The sequence below is a fragment of the Perca fluviatilis genome, chromosome 11 (assembly GCF_010015445.1).
Source record: "Perca fluviatilis chromosome 11, GENO_Pfluv_1.0, whole genome shotgun sequence".
Lineage (NCBI taxonomy): Eukaryota > Metazoa > Chordata > Actinopteri > Perciformes > Percidae > Perca > Perca fluviatilis.
In genome coordinates this window covers 23,718,577-23,734,802 of record NC_053122.1, presented here as the reverse complement: position 1 = coordinate 23,734,802, position 16,226 = coordinate 23,718,577, and the positions used below count along the sequence as shown (strand labels likewise).

At 38.3% G+C, this 16,226-nt stretch overlaps 2 protein-coding genes across 4 annotated transcripts in view; both read left to right on the top strand.

The window, feature by feature from the left end:
- The first annotated feature begins 418 nt into the window (after positions 1 to 418).
- Positions 419 to 9,316, top strand: prtfdc1b (phosphoribosyl transferase domain containing 1b). The gene is made up of 9 exons (XM_039817010.1): positions 419 to 634; positions 902 to 1,008; positions 2,493 to 2,676; positions 3,032 to 3,097; positions 5,985 to 6,002; positions 7,737 to 7,819; positions 8,023 to 8,069; positions 8,221 to 8,297; positions 8,431 to 9,316. Exons 1-9 carry the CDS (start codon positions 587 to 589, stop codon positions 8,476 to 8,478), a joined length of 678 nt encoding a protein of 225 aa, XP_039672944.1. The 5' UTR covers positions 419 to 586; the 3' UTR covers positions 8,479 to 9,316.
- Positions 9,317 to 10,771: 1,455 nt separating this feature from the next.
- The window catches only part of arhgap21b (Rho GTPase activating protein 21b), a 41,297-nt gene continuing 35,842 nt past the window's right edge, over positions 10,772 to 16,226 (top strand). For 2 of the 3 annotated variants that reach the window (XM_039815095.1, XM_039815093.1), the window contains exons 1-2: positions 11,302 to 11,552; positions 12,538 to 12,736. In XM_039815095.1, the coding sequence (XP_039671029.1) occupies positions 12,665 to 12,736 (72 nt within the window). In that variant the 5' untranslated portion in view covers positions 11,302 to 11,552; positions 12,538 to 12,664. Of the gene's footprint in view, positions 10,864 to 11,301; positions 11,553 to 12,537; positions 12,737 to 16,226 lie in introns of those variants that run through there. The other variant, XM_039815094.1, reaches the window with a different exon arrangement.

The following is a 16,226-nucleotide window of genomic DNA, read 5'->3' as shown; positions in this document are numbered from 1 at the left end:
TTAAAGTGGCCATTCTGCATAATTGTAATAATTGTACTGTTAATCTGTGGTGGAAGAAGTACTCGAATCTTTAACTTAAAAGTAAAATTAGCAAATGCCACAGTGTAGAAATACCTTGTTACATGTTTTACAGTATTAGCATCACAATAGCCCACTCACGGTACAAAAAGTAAAAGTAGGCCTAGCCTACTCATTATGCAGAACGGCCCATTTCAGAATATTGTATAGTATTGTATTATAATTGTTTATGTATTAATGTGTAAATCACTTAAATATTGCAGGTAATAGGAAAGTGTTAAACTAAAGTCTGTACCCCCCCCCACCCACCTGTTATGCCTACTGGCCCCAGATCAGCCATCAACTTCCATAATAAAGGGGCAGCCATGTGGTAGGCCTAATAGTTGGAGCCTAGGTGTAATGCTGCCCCTGGTGGCAGCAGTACGTATAACACAACACAGAGGGATGTAGAGGGAAAGAGGGAACATGATGCTCCTCCTCTCTCCGCACGTTGCCAAATCCTTCTGAAGGCTTGCTCTAACACTTACCCGAAACAAGAGCCTTTTTTGTGTTTCGGCAGGAAAACAACATGGCAGACGTTGCCGTCCAATCCGACGGAAGAAGCGGCGGAATTGTGGTAATTAAATGAGAAAAAAAAAACACGACAGGGAATGCAGGACAAGTGCGGCATGGTGTCCGACAGCGCATGAAAAAGTTTACTCCTTCATGGATGCACACACAGGCAGTTGAGCTGCACACTGAGACAACTTTGCGCACCTAGATGTATTTCTTGGAGAGGCACGAGTGCATCTCAGGCAGGCAAAGCTTGCAACTTTGTGATAAAACTCGTTGATGATCAACAATGAAGCAACATAATGTTTGCGTTTCTCTTTTTTCCTCCCAGATTAAGGATGACTGGCCAGGCTACAGTTTAGACCTCTTCAGCTATCCAGCTCACTACTCTGGGGATATAGACTGTGTCATCATTCCGCATGGCGTGATTATGGACAGGTATAACACCAAAGCCAGCTGCCTATCGATCAGTCTATGTTTGAACTTCCCATGTAACGTTAGATGTTTCTGCTGCGTGGTTGCGTTAAAGCTATATGGGCCTTTTGACAGATCTGAGGGATTCTGGGAAGATTGAGGGGACATCATTTGTTGTAGACTATGGTCACACACACACACACACACACACACACACACACAATTCCTCAAAGTTAACGCAATTTTTATTGTAGATAAGAATATATAGAAATTTTAATGTGCATCTGAATCTTGACCTGCTTTAAAATACACAGTGAGTAATCATATAAGGCTTTAAAACGTTGAAATCAGTTTTTCAATAGTAACTAATCACTGTATAGATTCAAGATTTACTTTTCATGTATACTTCTGATACAAAAAATGAAATATTGTTCCCCCAGCTTGTGTCAGTATAAAACAAGGAAATAAATAGAATAAAAACACATAAAATACAGCATATAGACATATAGGAGGAGCTTGGGCACAGAGTATTAAAGTGCAGTGGAGAGTAGCAGCTTATGCAGAATAGCAGCACAGTATGTAAAGTGTAAGTGCAATGCAGACATGCGTTTAGTCCAAACAAAGTGCAGTTCAGGCAGGTACCTGCACAGTAGGGAAGCATGGAGAAATAAAAAGGTGTCAAATGCAGTGAACTGTGTTGTGCTGTTAAACATTACATGAGACAAAACTCGCTACACATGCGAAACAAGAGCAAAACATTTCTTTGGTAATAATGCTCAGAATTAGGGCTGCAACTAACAATTATTTTGACTATGGATTAATCTGACGATTAATTGTTTTGTGTATTGAACGTCAGAAAAAGTGAAAAAAAAATCATTTATATTTTCCCACATCCCAAGGCGACAAATGTCTTATTTGTCCGACCAACTATCCAAAACCCAAAGGTATTCAATTTACAATCTGTACGACAAAGATGAGAGTAAAATCTTCACATTTAAGAAGCTGGAACAATTTTTGTCCAAAACGTTTATTCGATTATCCAAATAGTTGCGTTTCCTTTTCTGTCAACAGACTAATTATTGCAGGTCTAATCCGAATCCTTCATTTGGCCTACATAAGTATGTAAACCAATAACACAGAACATTAATATTATAATATTATTCCATTGAAAATTGAATATTACCCAGCTGTATTAAAGTAGTTCTTGTGTTCAAAAAAGTTCCTAGATCAGCCTGTGGTCTAACCTTCACCAAATTCCGTGGAAATTTGCAACTGTTTTTGGGATGCATTATCTCCTTTCGTAAAGGATGGTCCAGTGTACCCTATGCTAAAGGAGATAATAAAGGAAGCATTGAAGCACCTTCCTTTTAGCATTTAGAGAATTTGACCATCTTATCATGGCTGCCACTTAGATACTTTGGGCTCATTTCACTAAGTTAGAAACATTCTAAGCAAAAAAGACTATTCGGCCGAAGCCCACAACTTTTCTGTATAATATTTGTTTACAGGACAGAACGTCTGGCTCGAAACATCATGGATGACCTGGGGGACCATGACATCGTGGTGCTGTGTGTGCTGAAAGGAGGCTACCAGTTCTGTGCAGACCTGGTGGAAAGGATCAAGGCTCTCAGCCGCAACTCCAATCGCACAATCCCCATGAGAGTCCACTTCATCCGGCTCAAGAGCTACCTGGTGAGCCTCTGCCTACTGCTACACGGACAGCACTCACGCTGAGCGCCGTCTGAAAAAGGAGAGGCACTCTTCATGTTTAAGATTATCAGTCATCATGGTTCCCATGAGTCCCATGACTTAGTCAGAAGTTTGTTGTTATTTTATACATCATTATGACAGTGGTATCTTTTGTGTAACGTTGCTAAAGTTGTTAAAGTTCAATGTGCTGTTTTCATGTGGCCACCGAAGCCCATGCAAAGGAGAAAAATACCACAGACCTCAAACTTAGTATACAGATGATATAATGTATAATATAAGTGATTACCCTATGCGTTAAAATACACTTTGACCTTAAATCCATCATTTGTTTCCTCAGAATGACCAGTCGACAGAGGATCTTCACATACTCGGAGCAGAGGATTTGTCTTTTTTAGCTGGAAAGGTAATACTCTTCTTATCTACGCAGCTCCACTCTTGATAAAGAATTTCCCGTGAGTCCAATGTAACATTATTATAAGCTCTGTTACGATAAAACAAACTTTGAAAAGTGGCATGGAGATGGTGGGTATAGATGGCAGCCTCAAGAGGGCATCCTTCCCTCTAATGTGCTATCACCCTCTCTATCCTGAGTAAATGGTTCAGTGCTTCCGTGAAGGAGATCAAAGATGGCAGTTTCTGACAAACCCAGCGGTGATCAGATACCAACCGTTGTAATGTAATTGTTTAAAGGACTCCTCCACTTTATCTCAGTGGAAAACGTAAAATCTGTGTAAATGGGAGGATATACTTGCTATCATAGTAGATCAGGAGGATGACAGTGGTCTAGTTGTTACAGGCTCACTCTTCATCTGCTTGTCTTGTTAACATCTTATCCGAATCAGTACTGTGTGTGTGTGTGTGTGTGTGTGTGTGTGTGTGTGTGTGTGTGTGTGTGTGTGTGTGTGTGTGTGTGTGTGTGTGTGTGTGTGTGTGTGTGTGTGTGTGTGTGTGTGTGTGTGTGTGTGTGTGTGTGTGTGTGTGTGTGTGTGTGTGTGTGTGTGTGTGTGTGTGTGTGTGCTGACAGGTACCAGATCTGACAGTGTAATACGACAATGGATAGCAAGTAGACTTTGCTTTATATTAAATAGTCATGCGATGCAAACAAGTTGCTAGTTCTGTCTGACAAACGGTCCAAAACCTCCGAGACAATTTTAGTGTAACATAAAACAGAGAAAAGCAGCAAGTTCTTACATACAAGAAGCTAGATCCAGAGATACTACTGTAGTTATTATCCCTCAGATCTGTCAAAAGTCACGTATAGCTTTAACGCAATCACTCAGCAGAAACATCTAACGTTGCATCTGGGAAGCTCAAGCATAGACTGATCGATAGGCAGCTGGCTTTGGTGTTATACCTGTCCATAATCACGCCATGCGGAATGATGACACAGTCTATATCCCCAGAGTAGTGAGCTGGATAGCTGAAGAGGTCTAAACTGTAGCCTGGCCAGTCATCCTTAATCTGGGAGGAAAAAAGAGAAACGCAAACATTATGTTGCTTCATTGTTGATCATCTACCTGAACACCAAACGAGTTTTATCACAAAGTTGCAAGCTTTGCCTGCCTGAGATGCACACGTGCCTCTCCAAGAAATACATCTAGGTGCGCAAAGTTGTCTCAGTGTGCAGCAACTGTCTGTGTGTGCATCCATGAAGGAGTAAACTTTTTCATGCGCTGTCAGACACCATAGCAGCACAACAGTCAAGTGACTGATAAAATAGAAGACTAGGTCATCTCTTCAGTAAGTCATCTTGTTAATCTGGTTTGGCTCACAGGAACCATAGCTTATAGAACAGCATTTAAAACAAACAAATCACTCTCCCGGACTAAGCAATTTATTGTTTTAGCTCCTATCAGCACAACTGACCTTCACAATTTCACATTAGATCTGATTATGTAGCTTTTGTCCAGGTGTTTCTTCAGCTGATGTAGACATTAAGAAGTTATGTAACGGTCAGTCAGTGAGAGTTTGCTCGTCTGCAGCTTGATGGCAGACACACACACACACACACACACACACACACACACACACACACACACACACACACACACACACACACACACACACACACTTTTTCTCTCCACACATCTGTGCATACAATATCTGCTTGTGTGTGCACATGGATTAATTACTTAACCACTACTACAGGAGTCATAAGTCAGCAAGAGTATTTCTAGGTAATATAAATCAGCTGATCTGAACACTCAGCCCCTCCCCACACACACACACACACACACACACTCACACACTAATATGACCGGTGGCCAGGCGTGGCATATATGCACATGAATAGGATATGAGGTAGTAAGCTTGAGTCATAGCCGGCTGCTTTGCTCACAGTATTTTAAGAGTGCTTGTGAAATCCCTAAGCTCCCTGTGATGTACGGCTAAATTTAGTCACCTTTTTTTAACAGAATGCTGCAATGTTTTGCTGGAAGAAGTGAACCAATTGTGTGACAAGGAACATATTAGATAGTTCATATTACGCCCTTGCCTCCCTACAGTGTATCTAACAGTAGCTCCCCCTATTAATATACTGCTTTTTCCTTTATATTATCCCAGGGTTTACTGCACTCTAAATAAATCTGTATGAATAATGAGGCCTAAACAAATCACAATGACATGCTTGGCTGAACCCTTTGTTTAGTAGAGTAAACTGCACACAGTTACGTCGCAGTTAAAGTTTTGTTACCGTGACCTAGATAAGTTGATCCAAAGCTTGGATTGTGACTCTTAATATACATAGTGCCCAGTTGTCCCAGTTGATTAGACAAACATTTGCAGAATCTCAGATATTTCAGTGTGACATTCAAAGAATGACTGTAGGGACATAGATTTCCAATGTGGTCTGACATTTTTCCGCTGCGTTCATTTCCTTGCATAATCACTGATATCATAACATGTAATAACATCCTTACTGATATAGCGCTTGCTTTAATAAATGTTGTTGGTTATTGCCCATGTTGCAACACTGCTGCGTTGACTCATCTCTAAAAAGAAAGAAGCTCATAGATGATAATTTCCTTTTAGATTAATTTTTCAATAAGTTCTTTGTTGTTGTACAACACAAGACTTGGCAATACAGGTAATTCTTTGTGTCTTGTTTTTTTACTGAACATGTATATTTTGCTGCTGTTTAGTTCACCAGCTTCATAGTTTTTTTTTTTACATTTGTTATCTTTGAATGTGCGTGTGGTAGATCAGGAGATACAGCCATTTCTTTATCTGTTTCTAACCAAGAACATTTGTTTGCTTCCCTCCCTCTCCTCTCCCCAACATGCTCTCATAAGAACGTACTGATTGTGGAGGTGAGTCAACCATGTTTGTACTGTTTTTCCTCTGCACCAAATGGGCCTATTGTATTCCTTGCCGTGATTGGCTATCCAGGTCATGGGACCCAAGTTTAATTTTCTTCTACAGGACCTTAGTTCAACATGAGGGAACTTTTTAATTGGCTGACCTATATTTGGCAAATAAGAGCAGTTTTTTTCCAAACATGGTCATAAACTTTGTCTTGTTAGCCTGTATTGGGGGAAATGTGCTCTAGGGAAGGAATGACATTTACAGGGATGGAATCAATATGGTCATTCAGTCATGGTTACTTACTGTATGTAGACTTTGCATGATTTAAACATTTTGAAACCACATTAGTCAGTGCTCAAACATCTGGGAACATGCACTGCAGTCATTCATTGACTATGGCTGCTATTGCAGATTCAAGATTCAAAATCCTTTATTAATCCCACAATGGGGAAATTCACACTGTTGCAGCAGCAAGGGATAGGGGAAAAGTTTAAGACACAGATAAACAAACAATAAATAAATATAAGTAAAGAGAATAAATAGTCAAATGGGTTTACAGTATTGCATAGTCACATTGTATTGCAGTAAGTAATGAATCCTTTTTAAGAGTCTTTTATTTTCTTTGATCGTTTATTCAGTATGACAAGTGTCTTTTTAAATATGACACTTAATTAACAATGGCCATGTATAATGTGAAAGGGGTTCCTCATAATGATAAACCCACAGAGAAATATCACCCAATTCCCAGTTCCCCTTAGCTCTAAGGAGTGTTTTTATTTTATTTTTTTATTTTTTTGCATCTTTCAGCTCTTTGTTTTGGTTTTAGGGTGCACATATTTACTACTTTCACATATTCTTCTCGCCATTCTCATCTGCATTGTTTTTGGCTCCAGCAGGCTAAAAAGCTCTGAAAAAACCCACCGTACACTACCTGCTGCTTAGCACCAAGCAGCAATAATATGTCAATGCTGTGTTTACAGTTTGTTGCACTGCCTCCAAGTGGCCAAAAAAAAAAGCAAAGAATGCAGGTTTGAGTACTTTAAATACTGTAATAGAATAATTTGTCATCTACTTGTACTTTATAGAATTGTTAAAATAAGCTTTTTACTTTTTGAAGTAGTATTCAACTTATCTACAGTTTGATGGGCAAGATCTACACATCACAATTGGGATGATATACCTTTTAAGTTTATTTAAGCCTCTTTTTCTCATAGGACAATCTGTGAAAAAGTTTTCTAAATTAAAAGAAGAAGAAGAAACCAACACAGGCAAATTAAGTTTTTGTTCTTTTGTTTGATTAGCTTTTCATACTTCCACTTTAAGTTAAGAAACAGCATTCTGTGTGAGAAAGAGGGACACTAGTGCTTTTTCCCTCTGCTCATATCCTGTCACAAGTGTAACATGTTTAGTGTAAGTGTGTAAGGACAATCATTTCTATATGAAGGGCATCTATATGACAAAGATGATAAAGCATACTTCAGTGGCTTTGTTCCACCGCTTCTTTTACCTCTTCTGATGCAAGAGTTTTTTATGTTGATTTACAGTAAATCTCCTTTTTCCAGTGGAAGTCAAGTAATTTTAGAGAATGCTCATAACCAGTTATGCAATGCAAGTATGGTGTGATCAACTTCTTCCTTTTCACTTGTATTCCAGTGTGTGGTGAATCCGTTTTTCGTTTGTACTTCCGTATTACAATCTCTTGCTTACTCAATCCAGTTTTTCTAATTTTCCCTTTACAGGCCATTGTAGGCACCGGAAAGACAATGAAAGCTCTCCTGAAGCATGTTGAAGCCTTCAGGCCCAAAATGATCAAAGTAGCAGGGTAAGTTATGACTGTTAAGACCTCAAAACTAAACCAGCCCAGTTGTCCTGCTTGTGAATCACCCAATGTCCGCCTTCCAGTCTAGACAGGGAGAGAGAAAGAGAAACAAAGAAAGAATACGTGTCTGTTTTTAAATTAAAACCTGTCCTACACGACAGGTAGAAAGAGATATTGTATGATAAAGCCTGCTTTTATTTCCCCAGATTGCTGGTGAAGAGAGTGCCACATAACTCAGCATGTCTTCCTGACTGTATGTACAATACCTGACCAACTCTTTCATGTGTTCATGAGTCAGTGGTTCATTCACATTTTCAAACAAAATGGCTGCAGCTTGTTATTCAGTGAGTCAGTAGACCATGGAAATATTTGCAATAAATGTTCCACTTTGTCTTTGATTTCAGATGTCGGCTTTGAGATACCCGATCGGTTTGTGGTTGGATATGCCTTAGACTACAATGAGTATTTTAGAGACTTAAATGTAAGTCAATGCCTTTTTTTTTATTTTAGACAACAGTGACTGTTTAGTGAAGAGGCCATAATGAGTGTCTAGTAACACTTACCAACATCAAATAGACATTTTTGTATTGACTGTTCTTTCTCCCTCTTTGTAGCATATCTGTGTGATCAGCGAAAGTGGGAAGATGAAATACAAGATTTAAAAAAAGGACGGCAAAAGGAGGCGACTGTCACACAGATGTCATCTGCAAGCCTGAACATTTTCCCTGAGATTCCATTCATTTACAGCTGCTATCGTGACATTTGATCTCAAGCATCCCCTGTTTTGTTATAACATTCCTTCTGTGAAACGTTAATCCGTTTAACAATAGACACTGACATTTAACTGGTAATTTTAGCAAAGCATGTGCATGCTTTACCATGTTTTTCTAAGTTGCAACTTCATTCTTCATGTTTACAGAAGTAATTCATTCAGTAGATGTTTATGCTAGGGTACTACTACTGTTTGCCTTTGTTAGTTTGACTAACAAATGACATCTCAATTTTACTTCTTTGTGTATGCAATGTAAATAACTTCATAATCATTACCTGTATGAATGTGATTTTTTTTAAGTCAGTGTGTGATGAGGTAACAAAGGAAACTGCTTATTTTAACATGAAAGGGAGTTGTTTTATTAGGAAAGTAGTGATATACTGTAGTTTTACATTTTCTACACCTGTACATTGCCTTTTTGATGTTTCATTAGGTAGTTCTCCTGCTGTCACCTTTAATGCTCAGGGGCAAACAAAGTAGTTTTGTAAAAACTAAGTGCACTAACTACATTACACAAACTACTACCAACTATGTACCCCTTATTGTTTTTTTAAGTATTTGAGGTGTAGTGGGGTACTTTTGTCATTTCTGCATTTTCTTTTATAATTTAACATACAGTAAAGTATTTTTTAGCATTTCAGTGTTATCGACCACTGTATTATTCTCACATTCTCTGTTGCCTTACGAAATGCATTTTCAGATGTTGATAAAAAATTAGTTTAATGTGGTGTCTTGGTTGAGCTCATGTTTTATTAGGCTAATGAAAAAGAGGGCTAATTTAAACATGTTGAATGGTGTGTTTAAATCATGTCTTTTTATACAATCCTCATAGTATTATACTGTTGGTGAAGATAATGGTACAGAAAACTGACTCCTTTTTTATTTTTATTTATTTATTTTTGGAAAACTGGCTTCTTGAAGGACTCCTCAATTTCTAAAACTCCTAAACCTTTTGTCAACTGGTGTTTTATGTTAGGACTGGCCAAAGCCATAGCCTGAACCATCAGCTTACCATTCTTTGATAAGAAAATAATAGTTAAACTGCAAATGAACAAGTAAAACGAACAAAAGAGAGTCCGTTGTGTTGAGCTGCTGTGCTCTTTGTACACACCGGACATGTGACCCCAGTATTTAAGCAGGTAGCACAAAGTCACATAAAAACAAAACCGTTTTTTTTCTTGGTACTGAGGTCTGCGGGGGATTACAGTGAATTGACTCTCTGACCTTTTAACTGAATTTAGCTCTAAGAATGAAAGACTTGATGAAGTAGGCCTACTCCAATAGAATTGCATTACATTATTACCATTCTAGGTTTTAGTCAATACTTCTGCAAGTGGAAGACGTCTTCAGTCTTACTTGAGTGAAAGTAGCAATTACACACTGTAAAAAAATAAGTCAAGGCACTGTATTTAAAATCTTTCTTGACTAAAAGTACAGAAATATTAGGAAGAAAAATGTACAAACATGAGGCATGCAGAAAATGGTCCCTAAATATTATTATATATTGTTATTGGATCATTGTTACTGATGCCTTAATGTGTAAATACCATTTTAGCTGAAGCTAATTTCAACTAATTTGTATAGCGTTTTGTAGTTAAATTGTTAATGCATCATTTTATAAACCGATCACAAGTTTTATATGTAAAATCTGAACCTGCAAAGAAAATATTCACTAAAACAAATACATGTAGGGGAGGAAACAATATTAATTCCCTCTGATAGCCTATGTAGTAGGGCTGAGCGATATGTCCAAAATGTTATATCCCCAGAAGATATTTCATCTCTTGAAAAAAAAAAAAAAAATAAATAAAAAAAAAAAAATATATATATATATATATATATATCATGATAGCATGTTTTGGTAATTGTCTAGGCTATATGCAATAGTAATCATATTTTGATGTCTCCTATGTGAATTAAATAATAACAAGAAACGTCACGTCAAAATGGTATGTCAGTAGGCCTACAGTATTTGGTTAAATGTAGCTTGGTTATTCCAACACTTTTTTTCAGAGATGTTCATGGTCAGGTAGGCTATATAATTGAATTGGCCTGACTACAAGTTATTTTCCAAGGCTTATATCGACGGTAGAACTATTGGAAGTAGAACTGGCTGGACAGGGCAGCTTTGTGAAAGTCTCCTCCCGAAACTGACCTCCGCAACAAAAGCTGCCAATCCCAAGAACAGGTGGTCCCTTATGGTGGAGAAGAATAGAAGGGACATTTGTCAGGGTCCTGATTTATTTTGGTCTACAGCCACAAGCTGTTCAAGATTGTGAGTATAGTCAAGGACTATCGGTGTTAAATCTTTCATTTGAATTGTCTGCTTTGGGGAGTTAGCTGTACAATGGCTGCACGATGAGAGCAAAGATTATATGCTGTACTGTGAACTCAAATTCCTCATCCACATGCCAGCCCTGCTCGACCTCACTTTGAACCAGGACATGTGACTCTTCTTTCAGCCGTTTATATGAAACGAAAGCGGGTATGGGAAAAGCCTGAAATGTTGACAGTGTGTCTCTGTTACTTCTACTTTTACGTCCACGTCCTTAGACACAGTGCCTGCTTGCTCACAACTCGTTGAACTCCATTGGAACGGTTAAAAAACACCACCTTTTACCAGCGCAGTTTACTTTTTGTAAACTCGCACCTGATTGGCCTGGTCAAATACAACGCCGCTTTTGATTGGCTGAGAGTGTCCTGTTGACCGAAGGTGGACTCCCAGAGAGTCGGGAACGCTGGAAGCTAAAATTTTCAGCTTCAGAACTGCACCATGCGCCTCCCCTGAGTGGGTTTGGAATAATCACCGGGAAGCCGTTTGTACTCGAACTATATTAAATTATGACAACGCCTGACCATCTTGAAACTATCACGCTATGATTTTACTTTGTTTTCTCGCATTTATGGACAACCTCCGCCGCTGTTGCCTGCCTATAATGACGCTTCGCAACTAACGTTACACAGGTAACTTTGTTTAAACTCCAGCCGTTAGCATGGATGCTAGCCGCAGCGTTAGCAGCCTGTTGCCTCAGTTGGTTTGGTTGTTGCTTTTACACACTTTACAAACTTCAGAGGTAGCGTTCGCGAAGTATATACCGTGGAAAGTGGCTCAATCGTCTTTTATCGCTATTTTAACTTTGTTTGTGCTGGTATTTTATTAAAAGTAACAAGGGAAAAGCTACTTTTGTTGGTCGCTTGAGAACAACAGCTCGACACGCTCTGTTCGTGCCTCAGTTGACCATCGATCTCAAACAAGAGAAATGCAAATTCACCATCTCTAAATCACATTACCGGTGGTTTTGAAATTGAAATATAACATTATAATGAACGTATGTGACTTATGCTTGATAATCCCAGTTGTTTGTTGTAACTTCATTTCAAATGTGACGGACATTTACTTCGCCCTGCCTCCCGTCTACAGTCCACTTGTTGCTAGCCATTCATTATGCAGTGTTGACTATCCACGTTATTGTGCTTCAGGCTGAAGACAGCAAGCCTAAATTGTTGTTGCGTCAATAATGCGGCGATTAGTGGGTTTGTCACATCACTGTCTTCACCACTTTCTCTAAACGTAAGGTTATATTTAATTGAGTATTCATATGGCTTGGAGTACTTTTGTAACAGTTAGCAGCTTTGTTAACCAACTTGCTCTCACACTTCATAAAGTGTTCTATGTTATTACTCCAAGTTAGCCTGTTTCTTAGTGTAGAAGTCACAAACATCTCATAGAAAATAGAATTAGGTTAAAACCTGTTGCTAACTGTCCGAAATTAAACTCGGATGGTCAACTATTATGTGCGTTCAACAACTGGGGTATTGATTCATGTTTCACAGACGCTTGAACAGTGTGAGATGCCATATCTGAGCTGTTAACTTGAAGATATGCCTGCTATTCAACAAAACAAAATGCAGTAATAACACATGTCTCTGCCCCCTCTCTATAAAACAGATGGATTAAGCAATCAAGCAAGAATGGAGGTGTAAATTGCACAGAGTGGAACATATTTTTTGCATCCTGCTGGAGCTACCTTTTCGATATGGCCGTTCACGGATAACAGGATTTTAAGTAAAGTTGAATGATGGCATCACGTTGGGTTCATTCTTGTGAAGATGATGAGAGACAACAAGCAAGATCTTCTTTCTGTGAGGTAAACAACAACAACAACTCAAACCTCAGAATTTATGCATCATTTGTAAAATGTTGAATGGCATTTTCTTTCATGAAACTGATCTTTTGGGGCAATTGACTATTTGGTTTCTCTCTCTCTCAATTTGGTGTTGCTTGGGGAGTAGTGTGTTTGACACTTAAGCCCAGCTGTTTGTGCTTGTAACAACTCCTGCTGGATTGTTTTTTTTCTCTTTATCTCACCAATGCTTAAATTATTTTGGTTCTTTTTGATAGTTATAGCCATCAGATTTTAACTGTACTTTCTATTTTTTTCTTGTAACCTGCTGGGATTGATCATTGAGGGTGTATATATCAAAACACAGGTTTCTGTTGCAGAACAAACCGCATTTGATCAGATTTGAAATTTTTAATCAAACTCATCACTGATGGAAGTGGAAGGAGACATTGAAGCAGTTTATTCAAGACCCTTTCAGATTTCTAAGCTGTGACCCCTGTAATACCAGACAGGACACCATCTGCTCCTTTGAAAGCGTGTCGCCTGAATGAAAACCTTCATGGTAAACAAGGTAGCAACCTTGTACTTTTTGAAATGGAAAGGCACCTATTTATAGAATCTGTAGTTTTCTTTCATTCCTTTTGATTGCCATTTAATCTAATATTCAGCTCTTCACTTTAGCCTCCCTGCTTCTCTGTGAATAGTATGTAAATGAGGAATCTAAAGCTCTTTATGTTGTCACTTCAAACAGACTAGATGTATGGAATTTTATTTTAGATCATTAGATGGAGTACAGGAGAGCAAAAGATACTTAAGTTCTCAACACAAATTAAATCAATTAGTGTGTAAGAGACTCTGTCTTGATACATTTGTTTTTATATGTCTGAGTTTTTCCAGGTCTAGAGATTTTTTGGGAAGTCTAAGATTATAAATCAAGAACAAGAGTCCCTTTTTTAATAGGGGGAAAACAAGCACAATGATGTTTTAGCACAGAGCTCATTCAGAAGTCATACTGCAGATACAGCTTGTGTTGCATCCCTGTCTTTTTCACTGTCACAGCTTTAAAAAAAAATAAATAAAATAAACTTGGATAATGTTGCTATTACTGCCATCTGGATACAGGCTCTTCTAAATGAATTTAATAAATTAATCTAATAGCACTTAACAATTCAGATGCAGAAAATGTGCCTGGAAAATAACTTTTTACTTCTGACAGTGTATGGTGTGAGCAAAAAAACTCAGTGCAGTCAGTGGAAATCCTTCATTTAGCAGTCCCTCTAATAAGGCTGTACCACACAAACCAATTCATGTGCTAATTTTGAGCCGGAAACCCCCTGGAGTCTATGGTCCTGGTATTTTCGGGAAATGATGACACTGTGGATTTCATGACTTCAGAATTTCCAAAGTGGATCTGTATTTTTTTTTTCTTTTTTTTTTTTTAATCACCTCATCCTCCAACAAAATCTAAACATTTTTGTTGAAATGAATGGAACTGGGATCTTAAATTTGGTGTATTCAAACATTTAGTGATATTTAGAAGTCTCTATTCTATTTTTCTGAAAAAAAAAATTTTCTCCCAGTGGTAGCTACTTTCATGCTTGTAAGACAACATTTAGCCATCCTTCTCTTATAATACTGTACTAGTCATGCATCCGTTTATCTTATATTTAACTTGATAGAATGATAATTTATTAGTTGAGTCAAGAGTTTTGGCTTTTGCTGGTGGTTTGTCTGCTTTATCAGCTGAATAGTGCATGGTATTCAAACATTGCAGCTGCATTCAAATAGCAGACAAAGTTGGCTTAATGTCTCCCTCCTTCACTTGGATTCCTCTGGTCAGATATTGAGTTTGCAGCACAGCGATTTTCGATTGTGTGCTGATCAGGATGCTGTTTTGTAATATGTCTGTGGTAAGGTTTTCTATTAGCCTAGGGTCTTCATTGTATCAAACTATATGGTAGGATTCATTTGTGCCTCCAACCTGATGAGTAGACTTAATAATACCTGCACTTCAGCTTGCTAAGCTCCAATAGAACGACAAAAATGAGTGGAGTGAAATTAATTACTGTTTCTGATGATGAAGCATGAATTATATTTAGCACTGTAGGGGGCTATTGACAAATAGACCCCCCCCCCATGTCCCCACAATCTTGGCCTCATTAAAGCTCAGTGTTTATCTCATTAAGGCTGGCTGTCTTTTACAGAACCCTCTGTGCAGGCATCGTATGGCTAACTGATGGCAATCGGAAGGGAAAATTGACCTTCAATTGGATAGAAGTCTGTTACTTCCTGTTGTCTTATGGTTGTGTCTGTGATGTCTCAGGGGAAAACATAAAAGATGGGCTATGTGATTCAGTTTTTCCTCTTGCCACAGTTTCTGTGCAGTAAAACATCAATTGTCAACGTGATCTTAGATGGAAAAGTCTGTGATGTTTTCTGTCTTGTTTAAATAGCTCACCTCGTAGCTTGAACACGGCATCATTGGAGACGCATAAATAAAAAGAGGATATTTTAGAGAGCTGACAGCTGTTTTCCTTTTGTCAGAGCAACTGCTCAATCCTGCTAAATCCATTCCTTATAAGCAGTGTGGCAGGTTAGAGATGTGTGCGGTTGGCCAAAACAATGGTCGCAATGTTTTTGATTAAAAATCTTAAATATTAACATTTCATGCAAGCAAAATGTATCAACATATTTACAAGTCAGCAAGTGTACAATTTACAGCTTTGGCAAAGCTTTGTGAGAGAAATAACTAAACAGCTGTTTTTTCAAATCGCTCTCCTCAGGAAACCAAAAGCATCAGTAATTTCCTCTCACAGATGAGAGTGGGAGCAGTCCAGCCTCATGGCTAAGTTCTGCTGTAGACATTTTACTTGTTACTACAGAACAAAGGCATGGTTGCTGGCCTGTTTATTTATTTTTATTCTGCATTTAGACTTATGCAAGAGTGATACACAGTCTTAATTCATTCAGGGTTACTGTTTCCAGCAGATGCAGTGTGGCACCATATGTTTTATGTTGTTTCTGGGCTGATTTTCTTTCTGGGTATTCCAGGAAGTGTGGAAATAAGTAATTTTGTGTGTTTGTATTCAAATTTAGTATAATTTAAATTATTTATTTATGCTGAACCCCAATTTTACTTTTCTGTGTCCCATCTGTATGTTACAACTAGAAGTGTGGCATGCACAAAACACACACACCACATAGGCTGAGTAATGATGCGCCTAACCTTGTCTTACACTACATGGCTGGAACGCCCAGGTCTCACCACTGGCCTTCTGTATCATTATCTTTGGCTTTTCACAGTTAAGTGCTTGGTTTGGATGGGATGTGGTGTAGAATTTAGCAGCCCACAGAGAACTAGGTTTTTTCACATTTTAATGTACCTGTTTGATGTTTTTAGAGCTGATGTCATGTCATGTGGCGGTTGTAATGTGTCATTTGGTGATTTCAGCAGAGGTTTTTAAACATACAGGTCATGCAGTGTGGGTTCATAATATTTGTTAAAATGAAAATG